This window comes from Trichosurus vulpecula, chromosome 1, assembly GCF_011100635.1.
Source record: "Trichosurus vulpecula isolate mTriVul1 chromosome 1, mTriVul1.pri, whole genome shotgun sequence".
Taxonomy (NCBI): domain Eukaryota; kingdom Metazoa; phylum Chordata; class Mammalia; order Diprotodontia; family Phalangeridae; genus Trichosurus; species Trichosurus vulpecula.
The window spans coordinates 77,519,046-77,542,787 of NC_050573.1; the positions used below are offsets into that span (position 1 = coordinate 77,519,046).

General features: G+C 52.0%; 1 protein-coding gene across 4 annotated transcripts; it reads right to left on the reverse strand.

The window, feature by feature from the left end:
* Positions 1–1,995: 1,995 nt before the first annotated feature.
* PDE4A (phosphodiesterase 4A) lies at positions 1,996–23,742 on the reverse strand. 4 transcript variants are annotated; one of them, XM_036763976.1, is made up of 15 exons: positions 23,450–23,742; positions 16,560–16,751; positions 16,259–16,292; positions 15,998–16,071; positions 15,870–15,919; positions 15,346–15,458; positions 10,536–10,629; positions 9,390–9,580; positions 8,245–8,343; positions 7,888–8,052; positions 6,852–6,951; positions 6,255–6,409; positions 3,951–4,073; positions 3,217–3,399; positions 1,996–2,849 (listed from the first exon to the last, which is right to left on the reverse strand). In XM_036763976.1, the coding sequence occupies exons 1-15, from the start codon at positions 23,689–23,691 to the stop codon at positions 2,271–2,273; spliced, it is 2,394 nt and encodes a 797-aa protein (XP_036619871.1). In that variant the 5' UTR covers positions 23,692–23,742; the 3' UTR covers positions 1,996–2,270. The 4 variants fall into 4 exon arrangements, with proteins under 4 accessions (XP_036619871.1, XP_036619885.1, XP_036619879.1 ...); XM_036763996.1 differs by lacking the exon at positions 23,450–23,742 and adding an exon at positions 21,761–21,878 and having other exon boundaries at positions 2,161–2,849; XM_036763990.1 differs by lacking the exons at positions 16,259–16,292; positions 16,560–16,751; positions 23,450–23,742 and having other exon boundaries at positions 15,870–15,915; positions 15,998–16,065.

A 23,742-nucleotide genomic window follows, 5' to 3' on the forward strand; every position in this document is an offset into this window, starting at 1 on the left:
CCCAATTGCTGGCTGTATCCCCCTATCCCTCTAAGGAAGGAAGGGACAAGATATGCCTCCCCTCCTCCCACGACACATCTCATAAGAATAATAATTATAATCATAATAACAACTCTACATTCTCCCACTTGTCTATATTACACAGTATAAATACACTGGGGGCTGCCTCACCAGGAGGCTACCCTGCCCTGCCCTCCCTCCCCAGGCCCCCCTCTCTCCCAGTGGCCAGAGGGGAGGATAGGACAGAATGGGACAGGACTGAGGCTGGGAGGGGGATGATTTGGAGGGGGGAGGGGGGCTAGTTTCCCTTTGTTCTGCTGGAGAATAATTTACAATCCATCCTTACAGTATATACAGAAGGTGGGGGCACAGCCCCCAACCTTACCAGCTGGACAGAAACCACTTTCTTTACAAAAACAAACCCTGTACAAGAGCCCAGGGGAGGGGAAGGAGGTGTGAGGAAAGGCATGGGACCCACTGAGGCAGAAGGATCAGCAGACAGAAAAAAGGAGGGAGGGAGGGAGAAAGAGAGTGACCATCATAACTCCCATTTATATAGAGGGCTTCAAGGTTTACAAAGCAGTTTCCTCACAACAACCTTGTGAGCTAGGAAGTGTGATTATCATCTCTGTATTAGAGAGGAGGAAACCGAGCCTTGCCCAAGGTCACACAGCCAGTGCCAGAACCAGGATTTGAACCTGGCTCTTTCTGAGCATTCCAAGGTCTGTGCTCTTTCATCAAATGGAAATGACTAATGATGGATAAAGGAAAGTAGGGAGGGAGAGATGGAGAGCCAGAGAAATGGATGGAAGGACAGAAACGGACCACAGAGGGATGAAGGAACAAAAGAAAGGGCTAGTTGTTGCTACAGTACTGTGTATGATCAGAATTGGCAAGAAGGAGAGGTGCAGCAAAGGAAAATATCACTGCCCCTTTTCAACCTCCACAGCCTGGGGGGTTGTGGTTCCCTCCAGAGTGGACCCTGCCCCCCTCCTTCCCTGCCTGGGCACTTCTAGATGGAAAGGAAGAGCCCTATCTTTCTGACCTGTGACCCAAGAGCCCCTCAGCTCCCAGTGGTGGGGCACCTGGCAGAGGCCAGAGGGAAAATACGGACATTGGTCGGCAGGAAAAGAGGCAGTTTTGGTTCCTAAAGGAGCAGGAGTCGGGGCTGCCAGAGGAGGGGAGAAGGGGAGGAGTTGGGTTGGGAGTTCGGGTCAGGTGGGATTTATTGCTTGGAGCTCCCCCCCATGGGGGGCCAGCTGGAGAGGGGAAGGAGGGGCTTGAGGGGGAACTGCAGTCTCCTGAGCATGGACCCTCTGCTCCCCAGCTCCCCTCACTGTCCCCCCCAAGGCCACAGGGAGGGGTTAAGGCAGAAACAAGGAGAGCAAACAGCAGCTAGGTGAGAGGGAAGCAAAACATCCCCCTCCACCCCATTACAGAGGCCAAGAAAACTCATCACACCCTCCAAAGGCAAAAGTGAGGCCTAAGGAGAGGTTGGGGTCCAGGGAGGGGGAGAGGCAGCCCTTCCTGCCCTTTCTGTCCCACCCAACCCACCCCCACACACACATACACACACACACACATACACACACACATCCGAGTTTTTGGCAAAATTAAAAGAGCAAAGAAAGCGGCTCAGGGTGCTGACCACACTGCCCAGCCCCCCAACACACACACCCTTCACCCCAGCCCTGCTCCCCACCGTATTGCCAATCGCTGTGCAAAATAAAGAGGAAGACTTCCTGGAGGTGGTAGCCTGGGGTGAGTGTTGGCTAGGAGATGGGGTCCCCTTTTGCAAAGTGACCCCTTGCTCCCCCTAGGATGGCTATGCCCAGCAGGGGGCACCCCGAGGCCTACTCACTGCAGGACAAGATAGAAGTTAGTACTTGGGCACAGACTATGCAGAGGAAGACTGAGCCCTAGAGGCTAGGATAGGGAAGGGCATCTACAGTTGTTGTGTTTCATTCCCTTTTTTCTTTTTCTTTTTTTTTTTTTCTAAAAACTTCATTGTTAAAAACGGAAAAAATATCCCCCCCTTTCCCCCTGCCCCCCCTCCCCTTCCCTCCCATCCCCCTCCCCTACCCCTAACCCCACCACCAAAAAACCCAGCAGGGAAAAAAAAGAAAAAGGGGGAAAATATTTTTCTTTTTTCTTTTTTTTCGAAACTGCAAGTTTTTGCTGCTGCTCCCAGAAAAAGGTCGAGGTGGTTGGTGGAGGCGGAGGTGGAGGAGTCCAGGGCTGGGGAAGAACTAGGAATGGGGAGATGTTGCTCAGGATGGACATCCAGGGTCCCCTAGGCTGGCTAAGGCTTGGACCTCCTCCAGTGTTTCTTCCTCGTCTTGCTGGGAGGCTTCCGCTTCTGTTACTTCCTCGTCTTTCTCCAGCTCCTGAGGCGACACTAGCGATGGTTGCTGCGCCTCTTTGGCTGCTGTAGATGCCTTTGGTTGCTGTTCCTCTTCCACTGTGTCTGGTCTTTGATAGCTCTGTTGAATGACTGAAGCTCTGGTTGGACTTAGGGGCCTTGTGGAAGGTGGGGCGGGCAGGCTGCCCTTCTTGGGGCCATGGCTTGGACCTACCCGCCCCACCTCGGGGGCTGGCTCGTCCTCTTCCTCCAATTGCATGACTGTCTTTGTGGCTGCTGTGTCCTCCTCACAGATCAATTCAAATTGGAACTTGTCCTGGCCCTGGCCAGGTGGCTCTTCAGGGGGTGGTGAGGGGCTCTGTGGGATAGCACTATGGTACCAGTCCCGATTATCCTCCAGCATGTCCAGAATCTCCTGAGCGTCAGGGTGAACGAGGTCTGCCCATGTCTCCCACAGTGGATGCACGATGTAGTCAATGAAGCCCACCTGGGGTCAGAGAGGGAGAGGAGAATCCCCTGTGACCCTTATCACCAGATAATGTGGTATGTGACCACCAAGTTTCCCTGAAGTAGTGAAGGGTTACTCAAGAATACTGGTGAGGAGGAGACTAAAAACTTCATTGTTAAAATGCCATTCAGAGGCCCTTTGGGGCAATGTCTTGTGCCAGTAATGAGGTAAGGCAGAAATTCCCAAGGGGCCACAGAAGGGGAGGGGATATGATAATGTCCCATGGAAAACATGGAGGATCCCTTGGGAATAATGGAATCCCATTTATCCCTAGAGGGGTTAGGGAGTCTCCTAGACATGGGGGGCAGTGCCCAAGATTTCCAGGGCATAGGGAGGGGGCTGGTACCTGTGATTTCTCCACAGATGCCGTGTGCTTGTCACACATAGGGCTAATCTCCATGCCTCTCTCCCGCTCTTTGTCTCCCTGGCGGAAGAACTCTTCCATGATGCGGTCAGTCCATTGCCTGTACAGTGCCAGTGGCTTTGTCGGGTTGCTGAGGTCAGCACAATGCACCATGTTCCGAAGGACCTGCGGCATAGACAGGAAGGCTCCTTCAGCTCTCCTTGATCAGAGGGCTGGGGACTAGAAGTCCTGGGTTCCAGTTCTCCTTTTGTCCCATGGGATTCTTAGGTATCCCCCAGAATCCTAGCATTGTAAGGCATTTAAATAGAAGGTAATTTATTATAATCCTACCCCAGGCAGGAATCCTCTCCCACCTGCCTGACAAATAATCGTCATCTAGAGTCAGCTTCTAGACCCCCAGTGGTGGGGAGCTCACTCCCATATAAGGCAGCTCATTCCATGTGAGGACAGATCTCTAGTTGCTAGAGTTTCTTCCCTTGCCTGGACCTCAGTTTCTCCATCTGCATAATGGGAAGGACAATCTGTTTGCCTCAGCTCAGTCTCATTGGCAGCCAGGGCTGATATATGGAAAAGGTGAAATGAGAGCATGAAGAAGGTTCTGGTGAACTGTCCCAGGTAGGGGGCTTAGCATAGAAGTTTCTCAGCCAGAGATCTTCTCATCTCCAGAGTCCTCACTGAATGGGTGAAGAGTGAGGCCCCTCGGATTTACTCCTTACCTGGATCCGGTCCGTATAATTGTCCAACAGCAGGACCCCTGAGCTTGTCACTTTCTTGGTTTCCACCATGGTCTTGAGGTCAGCCAGAAGGCTCATGTGTTTGGACATATCTGTGGCCAGCACCTATGGGTGAGAGTGTGTTCACTCACAGGGTCAGGAAACCCTGTTTCCTCAAAACTCTAGCCCTCCAACCTCTAGTCTTTCCCTGCTTCCAGCTTCTGCCTACTCCTGCTCCCAACTGCCAGCCTCTACTTGATCCCAGTTCCTGACTGCAGCCTTCCCCCTCACCAAAGTTATAACTATTCCTAGGGTAAATTTAATTTGAGTGTGCTAAGGAGGGGAAAGATACAGACAGCAACCTTGGGATATCCCCAGACTATCCTGTGTGATCCTGGGCAGGTGCCCATGCTGCGTAGCCAGTAGGTAGTCTGCCCAGCACGTGCAATTGAATTGGTGGAGTGACAGGTCCCAGGATGGGGCTCTGGGAGAGTGGCATCAGCTAAGGAAAACTTGAGTGGTGTCAGCCTGGGACTGGACCAGCAAGGGCCCCCTTTTCACATTCTCCCTCAGGGTATCAGCATAGAGAGGTGGAGGGGCAGTGGGTATGCCTCCTTTCTGGGATATTTCACACGCACATAGGTCAAGGTGCTGATTACAGCTCCATCAAATCCCTGATCCAGACTCTGCCCACCCAACTATTATGTCAATTACCCTCCCTACCTTCCATGTTAATGACCTCCCAATAATCCTTCTCCCCATTCCTTGTACCACATCAATGATCACCCCCAGGGCCTTAACTAGGCATTATAGTTCTGGATTGGGGGTGGGCAATAGAATACTGTACCCCATTGAATGTAGTCATTCTGGACCTAGGAGAGGCAGAAACCTACTTATAACCCCAAGGTGCCAAAACCCCAAACCCTAGGAGGAGGTGGAGGTAGCAGAGGGGTCCTACCCCACTCTTCCCCATGTTAAGAGAGAACCCAAAGCAATAGGACTCTAAGGACTGAACGAGAGAGGTTGCATTTCAAGGTACGAGGCTGGCAGCCAGGGTTATCTCAGAAGAGAGGAGTTGGACTATACCTCCCAGACATCAGACACCCTCAGGACCCTGGGGTAAATGTCCAGCAGATCGGTCCTAAGTACACCTCTGCCTCCTACCACTAATGATCACCCCAGCGTCCTCTAGCATTTCAATCACCATCACCCTCAGCTCCCCCTCTCCACCATATCAAAGACCATCCCTCAGCCCCATCTCCATCATATCAGTGACCATCCCCCAGCCCCTCTTCATCATGTCAATGACCATCCCCCCCAGCCCCTCTTCAGCACGTCAATGACCATCCCCCACAGCCCTTCTTTACCATGTCAATGACCATCCCCCCCAGCCCTTCTTCACCATGTCAATGACCATCCCCTAGCCCCTCTTCATCATGTCAATGACCATCCCCCCCAGCCCTTCTTCACCACGTCAGTGACCATCCCCCAGCCCTTCTTCACCATGTCAATGACCATCCCCCCAGACCTTCTTCACCATGTCAATGACCATCCCCTAGCCCCTCTTCATCATGTCAATGACCATCCCCCCCAGCCCTTCTTCACCACATCAATGACCAACCATACCCCCCAGCCCTCCTTCACCATGTCAATGACCATCCCCCACAGCCCCTCTTCACCATGTCAGTGACCATCCCCCCAAGCCCCTCTTCATCATGTCAATGACCATCCCCCCAGCCCCTCTTCTCCATGTCAATGACCATCCCCCCAGACCTTCTTCACCAAGTCAATGACCATCCCCCCAGACCTTCTTCACCACATCAATGACCAACCATACCCCCCAGCCCTCCTTCACCATGTCAATGACCATCCCCTAGCCCCTCTTCATCATGTCAATGACCATCCCCCCCAGCCCTTCTTCACCACGTCAGTGACCATCCCCCAGCCCTTCTTCACCATGTCAATGACCATCCCCTAGCCCCTCTTCATCATGTCAATGACCATCCCCCCCAGCCCTTCTTCACCACATCAATGACCAACCATACCCCCCAGCCCTCCTTCACCATGTCAATGACCATCCCCCACAGCCCCTCTTCACCATGTCAGTGACCATCCCCCCAAGCCCCTCTTCATCCTGTCAATGACCATCCCCCCCCAGCCCTTCTTCACCACGTCAATGACCATCCCCCACAGCCCCTCTTCACCATGTCAGTGACCATCCCCCCAAGCCCCTCTTCACCATGTCAATGACCATCCCCCCAGCCCTTCTTCACCATGTCAATTACCATCCCCCCAGCCCTTCTTCACCATGTCAATGACCATCCTTCGAAGACTCTGCCTCTGCCTCTTGTTGAGGTTCTGGAAGATGTCACAATTCTCCTCCTGCAACAGCTTGAAGCCCACGGCCAGGTGGTGATTCTCCAGCACAGACTCATCATTGTACATCAGAGCTAGTTCTGAGTCTGGGGATAAGGCACTTCAAGTCAGACACAGGGCAGAGTGCCTCAGCCTAGCCTCTCCTTCCACTCCCCACACCAAAGGTTCTTCTTCACGCTACTCCTCCTCCCCAGGAAGCCCTCCTCACTTTCCTCTCCCAGGATCCCTCTCCTGTAAATCCTCCCCACCCTTTGTCCAAGGTCTTTCCCCAAGGACCCTTCAACACTCCAGAGACTCCTCCTGACTTCAACCCACTGTCCCCAAACTCTAGTTACTAGAGTTACTATCCCTAGTTACAAGCACTAGGGATAGGGGTGTAGGGGCTTAAAGACTTGAGGTGTCTCTGGGGGTTGAGTGATTTAGAACCAGAAGGAGACCTTCCTGGGTCCAAACCTTTCATTTGGGAAGGAGGGAAACTAGAGGCAAAGAGGATAAAAGCCTTGCTGAAGACAGGAGAGAAGGTCTTACTGGTATTGATGAGGAACTGGTTGGAGACCCCTGGGTGGTCTACATCATGGATGGCGGCAGCGAACAAAGCAGCTAGGATTTCCAGGTCTGTGAACACAGCCTAGGGGCACAGGGTACAATGGGGCAAATATAAATATAAGTATCAATATAAATATATAAATATAAATAAATAAATAAAGCATCACCTCCCCAGCAGAGTAAGTGAGAAACAGGGGCCCAGGGACACAGAGGGCCATGTTCCAACGGAAAGGATGGGGATGAGGCAGCAAGCAATGAACCAAAGGGAAGGGACTTTGTGTGATTTCTACATGTGATTATGGACTGTCTCTCCTTCAGTGATTCCTCATGGCCCGCTGGCTAAAGTAAAGGAGCCATCGAGGCACAGTGGAAAGGTTCGTAGCTTCTGTTGTTCTCAGCTGCATCTGACTCTTCATGACCTCATTTGGGGTTTTCTTGGCAGAGATACTGGAGTGGTTGGCCATTTCCTTCTCTAGCTCATTTTACAAATGAGGAAACCAAGGCAAACAGATGAGTCTTCCTGACTCCAGGCCACCTAGCTGCCCTAAGTGGAGAGATTACTAGCCTTATATTCAGAGGAGCTGGGTTCATATCCCACCTTTGGTGCTTATTACTTATGGGTGACCTTCCAAAAGTCACTTAGTATCAATCAACAGATATCTATTATGTGCTGGCTACGTGCTAGGTTCTGAGCTAAGCGCTGGAATCTCATTAGGTTCTTTCATGTGTAAAATGAGAGCTTTGACCTACATAACCTCTAGGGACCTTTCCATCTACCTATCTAGGGACTAGATAGACAATCCTCTAAATTCTTGAGTCTGACATTCAAGGCCTTCCATAATTTATATTACTAATCCCCTTCCCATATGATTAGACTGTAAGTGCCTAAGAGCAGACCTTATGCCCTAGCTGACTCTGTATGCCCAGCACTGAAGGAATAGCTTTGAACAGAATAATTAATAAGTATTTCTTGAATTGAATTGGGCTTGAGGGATTCTGGGGAGGCAGCTGGCCTTACGTCGAGTGCTGGTGTGGCCAGAAGTACATGGGTGGACTGCAGAACGTCAGCAGCATGCAGGCTGTTGTGATAGGCCACATCAGCATGGTAGTGGTCCTCCAGAGTCAGCATGTAGGTCACCAGTGTATCCACTGGGATCTTGAAGGTCTTCAGCAAGTCCCTCTCCTAGGAAAGAACAAGGGAAGTAGTTGCTATCTCCTCTCTTCCTTCATTGACATACCCCCTGAGCCCCCAGGAGAAAGTGATCTTGGCTTTGTTGAGTTTCTCAAAGCCCTCCACCTGGATGCCTCATTTGCCCCTCTCCCATTCCACCCCACCCCCACCTCAGCCATCCCATGAGAACCCATTCCCTCACACCTGGAATATGGTATACATAATACATCCTAGTGATCGGCCATTGGAGAACTCAGCTACTTGGAAGATGTTAAGGCCCCACTTGTTCAGGTTTTCCAGCTCCTGGGAAGATGGTAGGAAGAAGCTGAGACCTGGGGTCAGAGGCCTGCAGCTTCCCCCCAATCTCAATATGGTCCCAGAAGGCCTGTGAGGGACCTCAGCCCGATGCTCCATTCTTACAGGGGGAGACTGGGGTGCTAGAAGACTGCTGTGCCCTGTGCCTAAACTGAGCTAGCTACACACGTATCACCTCACCTGTGGGATATATGAGAAGCACTAGGAAGGTTCCCTTTACACCCTAAAATATCTCCCCAGCCAGCCTGTCACAGGGGCTGAAATTTTACCTTCAAGTCTTCCTCTAGGTTAAGCCAGGGGTGGGGAACCTGCGGCCTTCTAGGTCCTCAAGTGCAGCCTTTGGACTGTGGCCTGAAGGCCCAAGGTTCCCCACCCCTGGGTTAAGCCATTGACTAGCTATGAAAATGAGACACACCCCTAACAGAGACAAAATATTGCATGTGACCTTGTACTTCCCTGCTTCAGTTTCTATAACAAGGAAGTTGGACTAGCTGGCTTCTGAGGGGTCCTTCCAGCTCTAGGTCTATGGTCTTATGATCCTAAGTCCCTTTCCCCCTTTCTACATTTCAGTTTCCTTCTCTGAAAAGGAAGATGATTAGATAAAAAGCAAAGGTTCTTGACCTCTCAGATGTCACAGACCCCTCTGGCAGTATGATGAAGTATATGGACCCTTCCTCAGAATAATGCGTATTGCTTACATACGCAATTGAAAGAAATGCTAAGCTCCAGTTCGAGGTTAATGAAAATAAAGATACATTTTTTTTTCATCCAAGGTCATAGATACCCCTCCTTGCCCCCTTCCCCCCGCTAAAATCACTCAGGATCCTTAGAGTCCAGGTTAAGAATCTCTGTATGGTCTCATAGCCCCTTTCTGCTCTTAAAACAAAGCCTCACATTGAAAGGTTATCATTGATTAATGTGAATCACTCAATCATATTCTCCCCAAGGGAATGGGGAGCTGGAGGGGGTCAGATTCAGAGTCCAAGAGGAATTGGTAGATGAGTTCCCCCATAGACGTGTCCACAAAAACGCACCTTGCCCAACAGCTCCTCCTGGTCAGTCTTGACCCCAAATCGGGGGATACCAGAGTTGCTGAGACTGGAACTATGTGTGAGCTTTTTGACCCCACTGATCTGGGACATGGGTTGCCTCTGCGGCCGTTGCTGAAGCTGCTTCTCCTGCTCCTTGGGTGTAGGGGATGGTATCTCTACATCAGCCTGCTTGTCTATAGAGGATGGGGGAAAGAGAGATCCATAGGGCATAAGCATGCTTAGCTATGGCCCCTGTTTGCCACCAAGATACCCCACAGCTCCTCCAGGGATAGGGGGAACCCTTTCAAGGACTAATCCCTCCCTAGGGTCTAGTGATCCTTGCTGCACAGCAGTAGATGAGGGTTTTGGTAAGCTCACACATGTGAAGGCTGTCACGGAACCATTCATCTCGATGGCTATTCAATGGCTGGAAACCACAGAAGACACAGGGAGCTCTCCGTGAGGTTGTGGGTCTGGGTAGGGCCAGATGACCAGGGTTGGGGTTGGTGTTTAGGTTGGGGGCTTGGATAGAGGCTGGGCCAAGGGGCCTGGAGACCTGGTAGTTGGTAGTCAGAAAGGGCAGGAATTGGGATGGGGACAACAGAGTAAGGCGCTGAAGGCCACAGTTGGACTGGGAGGCTTCATGGCCTGGCAGGAAGTTGTAGTAGTGGCTTGAGTTAATCCGGGCGCTGGAAGGTGGAGGCAGCAGAGGAGGGAGGGGGATGGGTGTTGGGGCCTTGGGCTCCATGGCCCCCCCAGCACCATCGAGGGGGGCGGGGAGGGGGCGCAGGGCACCCTCTCCCAGGGGCTTCCTGCACCCACCCCCCCTCACTACACCAAGATCTGCATTATGATCTCAGGTGGCCACTAGCCAATAGCTCGGGACTACCTGGAATGTATTTGCATACCAGACTCCCATTGGTGAGAACCTTCAGAACTAACCCCTGAGCCCAGAGAAGGACTGCTTCAAAGTTCCAGGGGGTTGGTTCTCTATTACTAAATCCTCTTTTTCTTGGGGGACATCTCTGCCCTGATCATTGTCCACAGTTAAAGATTTTTCTTCCTCAGTGGCCCTGAGGTTGAGAGTCAGGGCTTAAGTGTATAGTGCTCCAGCTGGGCTGGAGCCCAACAGGCTCCCCACTCACTCACCCAGGAAGGTGGTGGAGATGTATTCCGAGACCTGGTTCCCAGACCGGCTCATTTCCGATAGGTGTGTCAGCTCACGGTTCAACATCCTCTTGAACTATGGAGCCCAGTGTCATGGAGGGTAAAAGGAGAAATGGGAAACATGGTGAGGAGGAGAAGGAAGGGGCTGGCTAATCCAGGCCTCTCTGAAGGGGGCTCCCCCAATTTAGAATTCCAAACCTCAGGGCTGGAAGGAAGCTTAGCACACATCCCTCATTTAATACAGGAAGGCCAAAGGAAGTGAGGTATCATCGATTCTTGAGCCACTCAGTAAACATTTATTAAGTGCCTACTGTGTGCCAGGCACTGCTCAATCCCCCCATCTTAAAGATGGCCTTCCATGCTTAAAGCTCTTTATGCTTCCCCTAGCACCTCTCTTTCTTTTGTATAATCCTTGGGGGCTACCAGGACTAGAAAGATACCAGAAGGAATCCTCCCTTCTCATGCCATGGGGCTGAGCTCTGGCCAAGGGAATCTTTGAGGGAGTACACTCTTTAACCCTCCCCCTTCTTTGTAGGAGAGAGGGGTCCATGTTTGGAGGTAGGACTCTAGGGTCCAATGGCCCTAGGGGAGGGGGCACCCCGCCACTGTCAGGGAGGGAGCTGGAGGAAGGGGAGGGGCTCCTGCCTCCCTGGTGGAGCCAATGGAGTGGAAAGAGAGCTCAGTCTCCATGGTGATAGGAGTCTCCTCAGCAACTGCCCCTCCAACCAGCAGCTCTGGCTGCCGGAGATGGGGGGTGTATGCAGCCAAGGGCACCTTAACCCCCAGCTTTTCAAGACCCCAAGTCAGAAACTCTTGGGAGTTGTGAGGGCACTTTGTTCCTGGGTACTCTGGAAAGTGGAAGCAACCAGGAATGTTGCTCCCACTCCATTCTGGTACTTGTCCCTGGGTAGTTCCAGGCATCCTGGCACTTAGCCACCCCCAAATCTAGAATGTCCTTGGGTGGGGTGAGGGTCCAGGTTTACCCCACTCTCAGAACGAAATAGGAGTATGAAGCCTCAGAGTGAATATGGGAACTTCCTAATGCAAGGGAATTGAGAGTAAGCCTTTTCTTCCACATATTGTCCTCCTGGGCCTCAACTCACAATTTATACACACACACACACACACACACACACACACTCAGGAAAGTAAGGTGGACAAAGGAGATAGCAGCCTAATCAGAGAGCCCGGGTGGGTGGGTAGGGGTGCTTCCTGTGCCTGCTTGTCCCATCTCCAGAATACATAGGAGACACACACAGGCATAAGCATGCCAGGCTTGTGACATTGTAATTGAAGGAGGAAGGACACAGCTCTTAGATATCTGGGGCTCTCTCTGGTGGCCCCCACAGTTATTACTGTGACTTTTAAGGTTGGGGAAATTTCCCTTTCCAACCTCAGGGAGCCCCCCTGAACCCCTAGATAACATGTAGCCTAGAGTAGAAAGCAGGGAATGAAGGTTTACTTTAGTACTGTAGTCTGACTTCCATAGTTTAGGGGTGTCTGTCCTAGTAATATTGATGAGAAGGGAGGATAAGTCAAGTGGTCATCACAGCAGCTGGGGCTTCCCAAGTGCTGGCCCAGGACCCTGGGGGTCCACACACTCATACTCAGAGAATCATATATAGTCACTGGCAGACAGGTTCCCAAAGAGAGTCACAGTCATAGACACACACACAGAGGCACAAACACACATGGTCAGAGTCACATAGGCTCATAGACAAACACAGAAGCACTCTCATACAGTGACAGTCACTGGCATGCATAATGTCACTTACAGGGCATAGTCACAGACCTACCCACAGGTACAGATACATGCACAGAGACACAGAAGTGCATAGCCACAGACACAATCTCAGACACAGAGAGTCACAGACACATGCAGGACACAGTCACAGACAGACAGAGACACACAGAAACAGTCACAGAAGCCTAATTCTGGTCATGGAAGCACATAGGTATAGGCATAGACAGTCTTAGTTAAGGGCCCATAGAGTTGCAGGGAACCAAAGAAACAAACACATAAAGAATCATGGACACACATAGGGTAACACATGCATAGATACAGTCACAGGCACTACAAGTTGCAGACACACAGCCTTAGGCAGAAACACATATATACAAAATCACAAAAACAGAGATTTCGGATATATGAAGAAACAGACAGGCACAGACAAACATGGTTACAAGTTACTTACACACACAATTCATACATAAGAGTAACAGACCATAATCACATACAGACAGTCAAGACGGACAGATCCAGGATCAGAGATACACACAGTCATACACACACACTTATACACACACATACACACACACACACACACACCCCTCCACAGGTCACAGACCTATACAAATACCCAGGGACACAGATAACACATGGTCATACACGCAGGGTCACAGACACTTAGATCACAGTCACATTACAGATAATCAGGGTCACAGGTATACACAGTCACACACACAGGGTGACAGACACTCAGATCACAGTCATATTACAGACAAACAATCAGGGTCACAGGTACACACAGTTACACACACAGGGTGATAGACACTCAGATCACAGTCATATAAAGACAGATAACCAGGGTCACAGATACACGGTCACATACAGGCACACAGACATGCAGACCAGAGTCATAGATAGATACTCAGGGTCATAGATACACACAGTCACACACAAGGGCATAGACTCTCAGATGATAATCATACACACACACATACTGACTGACATCTAGGGTCATACATACACACAGTCACACACACAGGGTTTCAGACATTCAGATAATAATCACAGACAGTCACCCAGGGTCACAGATTCACACAGTCATACACATGGAGCCACAAACTACACAGATCACAGTCACACACAGTCCTGTGACAGATACACATACACTGAGTTGCAAACACATAGGGTCACAGACACAGAGATTTAGAGGTGGCAGCAGCAGCATCCATGAGAGCTAAAACTAGAGTGTCCCCTCCCTGTTCCCCAGCCCTGGCCCTGCTGGGCTCCCTACCTGGTCCCACCAGCCCACCAGCCATGGTTTGGAGCAGGTCTCACAGAAGAAATCCACCAGTGGCATCTTCTATCCTCAGCCCCCAGCCTGGGGCAGGGGGGAGGCCAGATGCAGATGGTGGAGCGGGACAGGGTGGTGTCCCCAAGGGAGGGGGCAGTGGGCCGCTGGGTTGGGGAGGGGGTCCTCTCCCCCTTTGGTGGGGGGCCAGGGACACAGGCAAACAGAAATTAAGAGGACCCTGTTGTTTGGGCCCCAGCCTGGGTACAGAGATGGCTTCTAGGATCCTGGGGGGAGATTCGAGCAGCCTGGTTTGGGTAGGGGGGGGCCGGGGGCTCTCTCCTCTAAGGCTGCAGCCCCCTCCCTGCTCCCAGCTCCCCGGCCCAGCCTGGCCAAGCCTATTACATCCTCCGGGTGCCCCCAGGCCAGCCCTGGGAGGCCCCCCAAGCTCTCTCTGGCACTTGCAGTCCAGAGGTCCCCCTGACAGCAGCAGTAGCAGCGGCAGCAGCGGCGGCGGTAGCAGCAACGGCAGCAGCAGGGTCAGAGGGAGGGGAGGGACATCTTCCCATGGAGACGGAGGGGGAAAGTAAGAGGCTGGGCTTCCTGAGGTGGGGGAGGGGAGCGAAGGGGGATCAGTCAGGGTTCAGGCCCCTGTGGAGTTGCTCCCCACTGGGCCTCAGCAGCGGAGCCGCAGGCAGGATCCTGGGTGTTTGTGCGCCTGTGTGTGCGTGTGTGTGTGTGTGTGTGTGTGTGTGTGTGTGTGTGTGTGTGTGTGCATGTCCCAGCCCCTCACTGCAGCACTGGCGGAACAGACTGGGATGTGATGTCAGGTGGTGCTGGGGAGGAGGGGGGGAGCTGAGGGGAGGAGGAGGAGGAGGAGCTGTTAAAGGGGCAAAGAAAGCAAGAGGAACCTCAGTGCAGGGATGCAGGGACGGACACACAAAGATGTGTCTGCATATACACTGTCTGTCTGTGTCCTCGTGGATACAAAGACACAGATGTAGAAATACATTGATGTAAAGAATAGTGCATCATGGGCATGGGTGTATATGTATACACACATAGACCCACAGAAAGACACATCGGGCACAGACACACAAGACACACACACACTCTAGTCACACATACACACCACACCACCAGAGACACAGAGTACAGGAGAGGTAGGAGAGTTCTGTCTGTCTGGCTGGCTGACTGGCTGGCTTTGTCTCTGTCTCTCCCTCCTTTTGTGTCTCTCTCTGCCTGTATCTCTCTCTCCCTCCCTACCTCTCTCCTCCTTGTCTACATCTCTTTCTCTGTCTCTCTTGTACATACACACACACACACACACACACACACACAGAGCTGGGCCACCCCCTAAGGCTGATGTGTTAACTTTAAGAAATATTTTGCATCTGGAAACTTTGCTCCTTCTTCTTCTATGCGCCCATCCCCCTACCCCTGGAAGCGGAGGCCCCTCTGGGTCCAGGGTTACTCCCAACTGGTACTGGGGTATCTCATTTTGACCGTACCCTAGGATCAGATAGGATGCAGGACCCCCAATGCCAGCCCCCTCTCCCAGGTTGCCGAGTTCAGTGATTTAGAGAAGGACAAGAGTTCGTTCTTAGGATCCTAGAAATCATCTCTGTCCTCAAACTGGAGAAAAGTACATGAAACCCAGAATCCTGGTCACATGCGTGAGTCTTGGAGCCCAACACACTAGCTCTGAGACCCTGGCAGTGCCAAGGAGCCCTCTGATTCATTTACTCATGGGGGCCAAGTACCCACAGGCTTACCTTGTGGGAGGCCATCTCGCTTACTGACCGGTATGTCTGCATTGTCTCTAACTGGTCCAGACACCAGTCCAGCTCCTCCAGGGTCTCCCGGGCCAGCTGCTGGTACGTCTCCTCTGGGGAGTGGAGGGGCATGGAATGACAAGGGGACCAAAGGGCTAGGGTAGCAAGATCAATGCTCTTCCTGGGGGAGAGAGTTAGGCTCCATCCTTGCTTAGGGAAAGAGGACAAGACTTGGCCTGAGCCCCTGAATGCTCACTGTCCAGGGGCCAACGTTCATTCTTTCATCGAACATTTAAGTACTTGTTAATTGCAAGGCCCTATGCTAGGAGACACAACGTTCAGAAAAGCTATAGCCCCTTGTGGAGTTCACTGTCTAATAGGGGATAATGCAGGTATAGAAAAGGACAACAGGCAAAATTTTAAAGTGCATTAGATTAGTGCAAAGTGTTATAGCAGGAAGGGTCCACCTCAGGCAGGGCCCCTCATCACCCACTCCTTCCTCTTCCCATGTCAAGGGCTGTTACCTGAGAGTGTGGCCTTGCATACTGCTGGCTGATTGCCCATTGGGGACTTCCTGGGGAAAAACAGATGTGGCATGAGCCCTCACACAGAGGGTCCCTGAGCACCAGAGCCCCCCAAACTAGGCACTCACTTGTTGCCAACAGTGGCTGGAACATTGGCCAGAAGCGAGAAGTTGCTTCGGACACTTCTTAAACTTGCCAGCACCTGGGATGGCATAAGAAGGGTGGTCAGTGAAACTCCTGGACACTTGGCCAGGCCCTGGCATTGAGGAAGAGTCCAGAGTATATGGGACCTCCTGATGGCCATGCACGAATCTCTAAATCATCTTCATGAGTAGTTCGACCCACGCCACCACCACCACTCCCTTCAATGTTTTCCTCTTCAAACTGACCTGAGCGAAGGGTGTCACAATCAAGTCTTCATGTCTGCAACAAACAATAGTTGGGAGTGGGTGTCAGAAACTAAAGGTCAGAGTTTAGAGACTTGGGGAGCTAGGTCTCCCACACCCCCAAACTGTTCCAATGGGGAGGCCATCTGGGATGGGAAAGGTGGGCACTGGTATTAGGGGCCAGAATGGGTACACAGCCTTGGAGAGTTACAAACAAGAAGGTTTTATCATGCTTGGGGCATAGGGGAAGGGGGGGTGTTGCGTCTAGATGATCCTGGGGAGGGTTAGAAGGAGGTATGCTCACACTTCACTGGCAATGGAAGAGTTTCGGGACATGGTCTTGGGTGACATGTCATAGTCACTGTCGGAACGGTACAGGAAAGACTCACGGCGCTGGCTCTGGGGGGCGCTGGGGGGCAGCACCAGCCCTGGGCTCGCCTGCGAGTCCAAAGGGCTGCGTCCTGGGGATGGTGAAGGCCCATTCTCCACCTCAAAGCTGCAACAAGGAGAGAAGGAGAAAGGCAGAGGGAGAAGATGGGGAGAAAAACAATGAGAGACAAAGAAGCAGAGAGAGATGGGTGGAGAGAAATAGACAGATGAAGAAAGAAATAGACAGACCACCAGAGAGAGAGAGGTGGGGACAATGGTATAGATAGGAACTAAGGGAGAGACAATGGGAAATGCCAGAGAGACATTGAGAGACAAAGAGACAGGAGAAATGGGGACAGAGACTGGGGGAGAGACAATTAGCAGGAGACGTGGACAGACAGAAGGTAAGCAGGGGCCCTCTTCCAGCCACAGAGCCAAAATTTTCACCTCCTACCCATCCCACTGACAAAGCTGGGCTCCCCTTGAACCTGGAGGTGGTGCAGTGGTACCATGGAAAGTGTTGGACTCAGAGTCAGGAAGTCCTAGGTTTAAATCCAGCCTCAGACACTTGACAGCTGTGTGACCCTGGGCAAGTCACTTAACCTGCCTCAGTTTCCAAATCTGTGTAAAATGAGGTTCAAATGAGATATTTATAAAGTATTTGCAAAGTGTTATATAAATGGTAGCTATTATTATTATGGAGTTTTGTGCATGGAAAAGCAAGTATTAGAGCAGGAATGGTTGTAGCTTCGGGTCTCTGAGATTAAATCAATCAGTGAGAATGTTTGGAAGAAGTCTGGAGATGAGGGTTTGAATCCTAGTTCTGGCACCAGGCTTTGCATGCAGTTGATATTTCATAAATCTCTTCAAATTGAATTGGCTTGGTCCTGACTTTGCCATTCTTATGGACCTCCCCAAGTCACTTCCTTGGTGTGGGCTTTTATTTCTCACTTGAATAATCAGGGAACTGAATGAAATGCTCTCTGATGTCTTTGAATCTCGGATACGCTCTGTCTCTAAGACTCTCCTGACTCCCAGAGCCTAGGGATGAGAGAAAGGATGTGACCAGGGAACTAGCCCCTCCTCCCAAGTCACTGAGGAACATGGGTACTATTTATCTATGCTCCATCCTGGCTTTTCCCAGAGGAAAACTGCAGGGAGTGAGTGTGAGATTTATAGTTTTAGGGGATAGTCTGAAAGAGAAGGGTACAAGACTAGGGATATAGAGTCAGAGTCTCTCTCTCTCTCTCTCTCTCTCTCTCTCTCTCTCTCACACACACACACACACACACACACACACACACACACACACACACACACACCTGACATAGAGACACATACAGGGAAACTGACAAAGACTGGACAGAAATGGACAGACCAAAAAGCCACAGGAAAAGACAAGCACAAAACTAGAGGGACAGTTTCTGACTGTATGAGAGGCAGAAACAAAGAGAGACTCGAGAAGAGTCTGAGAGAGAAGTACTAGACAAAGGAAGAGACAGATATTCAGACAGACAGACATAGACTATTCCTGAAGAAGGGGGGAGGGCTGGCCCTTGACTGACAGAGAAAAGGAATCGACAGCTCAGTTCTGGCCTTGGCACCTGGCCCAGCTCAGTCCTGGCATGGCGCCTGCCCCACCCTCCCCTGGGGGCCCACGTCTGTGCACTCCAGAGCCCTGGGACTGGGTACAGGTGTATGGGGGGGGGAAGGTCTCATGAGCCCCCTGTTTGTGCTTCCAGGAGCTCAACCTCCTCTTAACCCTGTCCTTGCCACACAACAAGGAGCCAGCCCAGCCTGGGGGAGAGAAAGGTAAATTGTAATCAGGTTAGATTTGAGAAAGGCCTGATCCCAGGAGAAGGATTAGTAACTTCCCTGCCAGGGGATGGAGGTTTAGAATGTGTGGACTTGCCCCATGGCAGGAATGAGGGGAGCACAGACATTCCCAAGTGGGGGGATAGAGATGTTCTAAACCACCATCACCCAATCTCCCCCCATTATAATCTGAGATTCCAAACTCTCTCTGTAAGATTCCCCTAAATCCAGCAAATTCATCCTACAATGTAGCCCCCAGTGGAGAGATCAGCACACATAGAGGCTGTTCATGGGAGCTCTTCTGTCTACCTACTTTGGTAGTCCACTCTCTTCATTCAGCCTACCTAGGTCCCCAGTAATGTTATCTCAACAAAGAGGTAAGGAAGGGAACGAAGCCATCCCATTTATTCCAAGTGCACATTTTGGGCAGTATCTGGCATTTTGGTCCAAAGGCTCTGCTCCTCGATCTTTTTTCTTTTTCATACACTCTCTTCTGGCAATGACATTCACTCCTTCCAGGGCTTCCACTTCTACCTTCCTGAAGCTGACTCCTAAATCTTCAGCTCCAGTCCTGACCAGTGCTCTGAGCTCTCAACCTACTCCTCTGCCTCCTGTAGCTGTCCCCCCTAGGCCTTAGATTCAATGTGTCCAAAACCAAGCTCATTATCTTTGCCCCCAAACCTGTTTCTTCTGTTGACTTCACCATATTTCTGTCTTCAGCACCATCATTGACCATTAAGTTTCCCATATTTTACCCTTGGGTTTTCTTTGTCTTTTTCCTTACATCACTTGACAAAACCTTCAATTCCAAAACACAGACACACACACATACATACAGACACACACACACACACACACACACACACATGCCTTTCTACTTCCAATGCCGCTACGCTAGTATAAGCCAACTATCACTACCCTGAATTATTACAATAATCTTGGAAGTCTTCCTGATTACTCTACCTCTCCTTCCCAATCCATCTTTCATGCTGTTGTCAGACTCATCTTTGCTTTTCAAGTAAAACTCAGATTCATCTGGCTGGTTTTCAAGGCCTTTCACAGTCTGGCCTAAACCTATTTGTATCTCCTATGCTGTACATTTTGCTTCATGTCCTGTATGCTACTACTTCTGTGCCTTTGCTCAAGCTGTTCCTTATACCAAACTCCTCCCCTTCTTCTTTTCTGAACATGTATGCGTGTATTCATGTATGTATATTAGCCCAACTTAAATTCCACCTCCAAAATGGCTTGCCTGATCTTCCCCTTCTCACTTGTAATTCATATAGCACCTAGTTTGCTCTTAGAGGCAGCTGGTGGTACAGTGGTTAGAGCGTTGGTAATGGAGTAAGGAAGACCTGAGTTAAAAATCTAGTCTCAGACACTTTAATAGCTGAGTGACTCTGGACAAGTTCATGAACCTCTGTTTTCTCAAATGTAAAATAGGAATGATAATAGTACCTACTTTGCAGGGTTGTTGTGAGGATGCAATGAAATAATATTTGTAAAAGCATGTCTTCAGTATAGTACCCAGCACATAGTAGGTGCTATGTAAATATCTAATCTCCCTAATTCATTTTACATTTGTATATTGTGCATTTGTAACTGGAATATTGTATATTTTGGTTACCCATGTTTGTGCTTTATCTCTCCACTGGACTTTAAGCTGAATGAATGTAGGGAGTGTATTTTATCTAAATTTTGTATTTTCCCCTAGAACTAAGCACAGGGCACAGGTGATAACTATCTGATCGGCTGGATTGAATTTGACCAGCAAACCACCCCGTTTTCTTCTTCCCCCCACCTTGAGCACAGATAACTGAGTCGCTTGTGGTTTCTGACATCTCCCCTCTGCCCTCTCAAAATTCCTGAATTCCTGGTTCCTTCAGCCTCTGACATACAGGTTCCATGCGATCTTCTCCCTCCACCCAGTAGGTAAAATTTTGCTGGGGTGGGGGTAGAAATTTGTGGGTACCTGGTACACTGCTTCAACTGTCCAAACTGGCCCCTTCTTCCCTTTCCCCACCCACTGCAACGGCCCCTCCCTCCTCAGGTTTCTGGGTCTGACTTGGCCCCAAGGAAGTTCCCAGTGTAGTGACTACAAAACAAATATATTGGGGGGGGGGAGAGAGAATCTCAGTGACTGAATGTATGTTTGTGTCCCCTAGACTGTGTGTATGGCTGCCGTGTGTCTTCAAGACTGCAGTCTGAGTGTGTAGCTGTCTGTTCTGAGTATGTATGACTTTCTGTCACTGCTCTGAGTTTGTATTCAATGTGTCTGTGTGTGATAAAGTCTGTTTTTGAGACTACTGTTGTGTGTCTGTCTGTCCTCATGTGCATCTAAGACTGCTGTGTGATTGCAGTGTGCTCAAGCTGCTGGGCCTCTGTGTTTGTGCAGTGTGTCCTATGAGACTGCTGCTGCCTGTCAGCTGGGTAGTTCTTAATGTGACTGGACTGTTGTTCCTGGGTTGGGGAAAACTTAAAGTTAGCATGGTAGATCTAGACAGACCCAGCCCTAGAACCTGTGAAGTCAACTCCCCTCCAGTGTGGTTCCACTGGAAGCCTGGTACAGGGTCTCCTTACAATGGGAAGGTGACTAGGGCAAAAGGATTAAAGACTTAAACTTGCGTAGAACCTGAGAGGCCACTCCAGTCCAAACCGTCACTTTGCAGATAAGGAAACTGAGGCCCAGGAAGGCTCAATGACTCACTCAAGGTCACATCTGGTAAAGGCCAAAGATGGGATTTGATCTCCCCTCCTCTGATTCCAGTGATTCTGCTGTCTTTCCACAAGGAGCAGTCTCCTGAATCCTAGTACTCTTCCTCTAAGTCTCCCAGTCCCTGCTCCCCCCACCTCCAACTCTTAAGCTTCTCAGTCCCTCCCTGCCTTGCTCCTCAAAGTCCTCTCAGCTCTCTAGTTCCCTCAGCTCTTGTCTCCCCCATTAAGCCCTTCTCAGGCCCCTCCAAGTCCCCAGTGGCCCCTACAAAACAAGCCCTCTCTTCTCCTCCATTCCCCCAAGCCTCCCTCTCTCGGACTCTAAATATACTCAGAGAGAGACACAGGAATCTTCCCCTCTCTGGTTTCCCCAGCACCTCAGCCGGGACAAGCTTGGGTTTCAAGGCCAGGGCTCTAGCTTGGGCACTGTGAGAAGTGGGGTGTGGGGAGAGATTGAGAAGCCTAGGACATGGGGAAACAAAACCTGGGCTTGGTAGTTCTCGGCTGGCTGAAAAAGGGCTCAGGCCTTCCCTCCCCCAAGCAGGGCAAGCAAAGTCTGGGCCTGTCAGGGCCCGGGTCTGGGTCCAGGCCACGAGGCTGGACACCCACCTGACAGACTTGGTGAGTCGGTGCTGGCGAATGTCCTCTTCGCTGAAGGAGAAGTGTGTAGCGGGCTCAGACCCGGCACCCAGGAAAGCCAGGGGCCGAGCTAGGGGCAGCGCCAGGGCCAGGCCCGGGGGCCGAGGCTGGGCCGGGGGCGCCCCCGCCTCCCCCGGGGAGCCGGGTGGGCAAGAGCCAGAGAACATGGGAGCGGCGCATGGAGAAGCTGGGTACTACAGCGGGAGCAGGCTGGGGCTGGGCTTGGCGCCGGGACACCAGCGCGGGTCCCGCTCCTCGCAGCCCCAAAGCAGAAGGTGGCAGTGGAACCGCAAGTCTGCGATCGGGAGCGGCCCTGAGGGCGGAGGGGACGCATCAGAGTCTGGGGCCTGTGGCCCCGCCTTTGGCAGGAGGGGCCAGGAGAACAGCCCAGGGTCACCCCCAAGGGACGGGACAAGACCCAGGAGTCCTGGAACTCGAAGCATAGCGCAGCGCTCCGAGGGAGGCGGGGCCGGCAGGAGCCCGAGCCTCAGGAAGCTTCTCTCAGAGGCGCAAACTTTCCACTGAGTGACCGCACTCCCCTCCCTAATGACCCACCCAGAGCGGATTTAGGGGTGGGGAAGGGGGCTGCTCTTGCTGGGGGAGTTTGCTTCGGTAGGGTGTCCCTCGGGTGAGAAGTGACTTGAACTCCCTCCCCGGAGCTGCGATGCCATGCTCCCCTTCCTGTCCTAACTCCCCGTAGACACCCTCGGCTCCCTCAACCCCTGGCCCCAGAGGGGCCATCACCGCAGGTTATTATAACCCTTTCCCCAAGTGGCGGCCAGAGTCTCCGCCCTCCCCCACCCTCCAACCTCCCGGTGACGCCCGAGCTCCGCTGTGCTCTAAGGCAATGAATGCCAAAGGGACTTGGGCTGGGTCCCCACCTCATCGCCTCTTGCTGCTCAGCAGGTCCTCTCCCCGCTGGGGGAAGAAAAGATCCCAGGCCAGCCGGAGAGCTAGGAGACTGTCTCCACTTGGACGTGCCCCCCTCCCGTAAACTATAGCAAGAAATTCAACTGGAAGCCTAGACAGGGAGACAAATACCCAGATGCAGACTACTGAAAGACATAGACCCAGAGACAGCGGGGCTTGGGACGCGCGCCCCACGCGGCTTTCGATTCTCCCGGAGTTTCGGTCCCTTGTCTAGGGGAGGGAAGGGAATCGTCTTGGTCCAGCTCAGTCGCCAAAGACCCCACCTGCAGGTCGGTTTTGTCCCTCCGCAACTCGTACCTGCGCTGCAGCAATTCGAGCCAGCAGTGCCTAGTACCGGGCAGGTGCACTAAGAAGGAGGGGCTACAAGTGCGCCCAGAGTTCTGAGGTATGGGGAAGACAATCCAAGTGTCTGGGTTTCCAGCTCCAGGTGACCTCCAATCTCGGAGGGATGAAAAGTAGGGTGAACGAAACACTTTCAGCACAGACCTCTGCTATTCTGGCCTCACCGAAGGGCCAGGGCTGGTCTCGCCCTTTCCACCCGAGGGTGCCTCCCCTCCTCCCCAATTCTCTCCCGGGCAGCAGAAAGAGGGCGGGCAGTAGTTTTCCCGCCGCTTCCGAGAAGAGCTTACCCCAGGCAGGTACCCCACCCGAGACCAGACTGGGCTTTGGGCCGCTGTCGGGTAAGGCTAGGGCTGGGTTGGGGGGGGCGCGCGGGCCGGCCGCACTTACCGCACCCGGGTCTGGCGGTGAGAGTCTCGGGGCCTCTGACTAGGCTGCAGCCGCTTTCGGAAGGTCGGGGAATTAGTAGAGAAAAAGACAGGCGAGTGGGGCGGCGTGGGCCGAAGGCGCGGGGGCCTGCCCGGGGATGACTCCGGCAGGAAAGCCTCGTCCTCTGTCTCGGACTCCTGCCGGAGCACCGGGCCTGACAGCAGTAGTTTCGGGATCCGGCCCAGGTTGGGCCCCCGGGCCATGGCCGGGCACGGGTCCGGGGCCCCGTGTCCTCGGAACAGCCACGTGGGGCC

Excerpts from the sequence above, each read along its gene's own strand:
- PDE4A (XM_036763976.1), bottom strand. The coding sequence starts at position 23,691 with ATGGCCCGGGGGCCCAACCTGGGCCGGATCCCGAAACTACTGCTGTCA. Across the intron at positions 16,072-16,258 it reads TTGTGACACCCTTCGCTCAG|GTGCTGGCAAGTTTAAGAAG; the intron begins GTCAGTTTGAAG and ends ATGCCATCCCAG. Across the intron at positions 10,630-15,345 it reads GCGAGATGGCCTCCCACAAG|TTCAAGAGGATGTTGAACCG; the intron begins GTAAGCCTGTGG and ends TGGGCTCCATAG.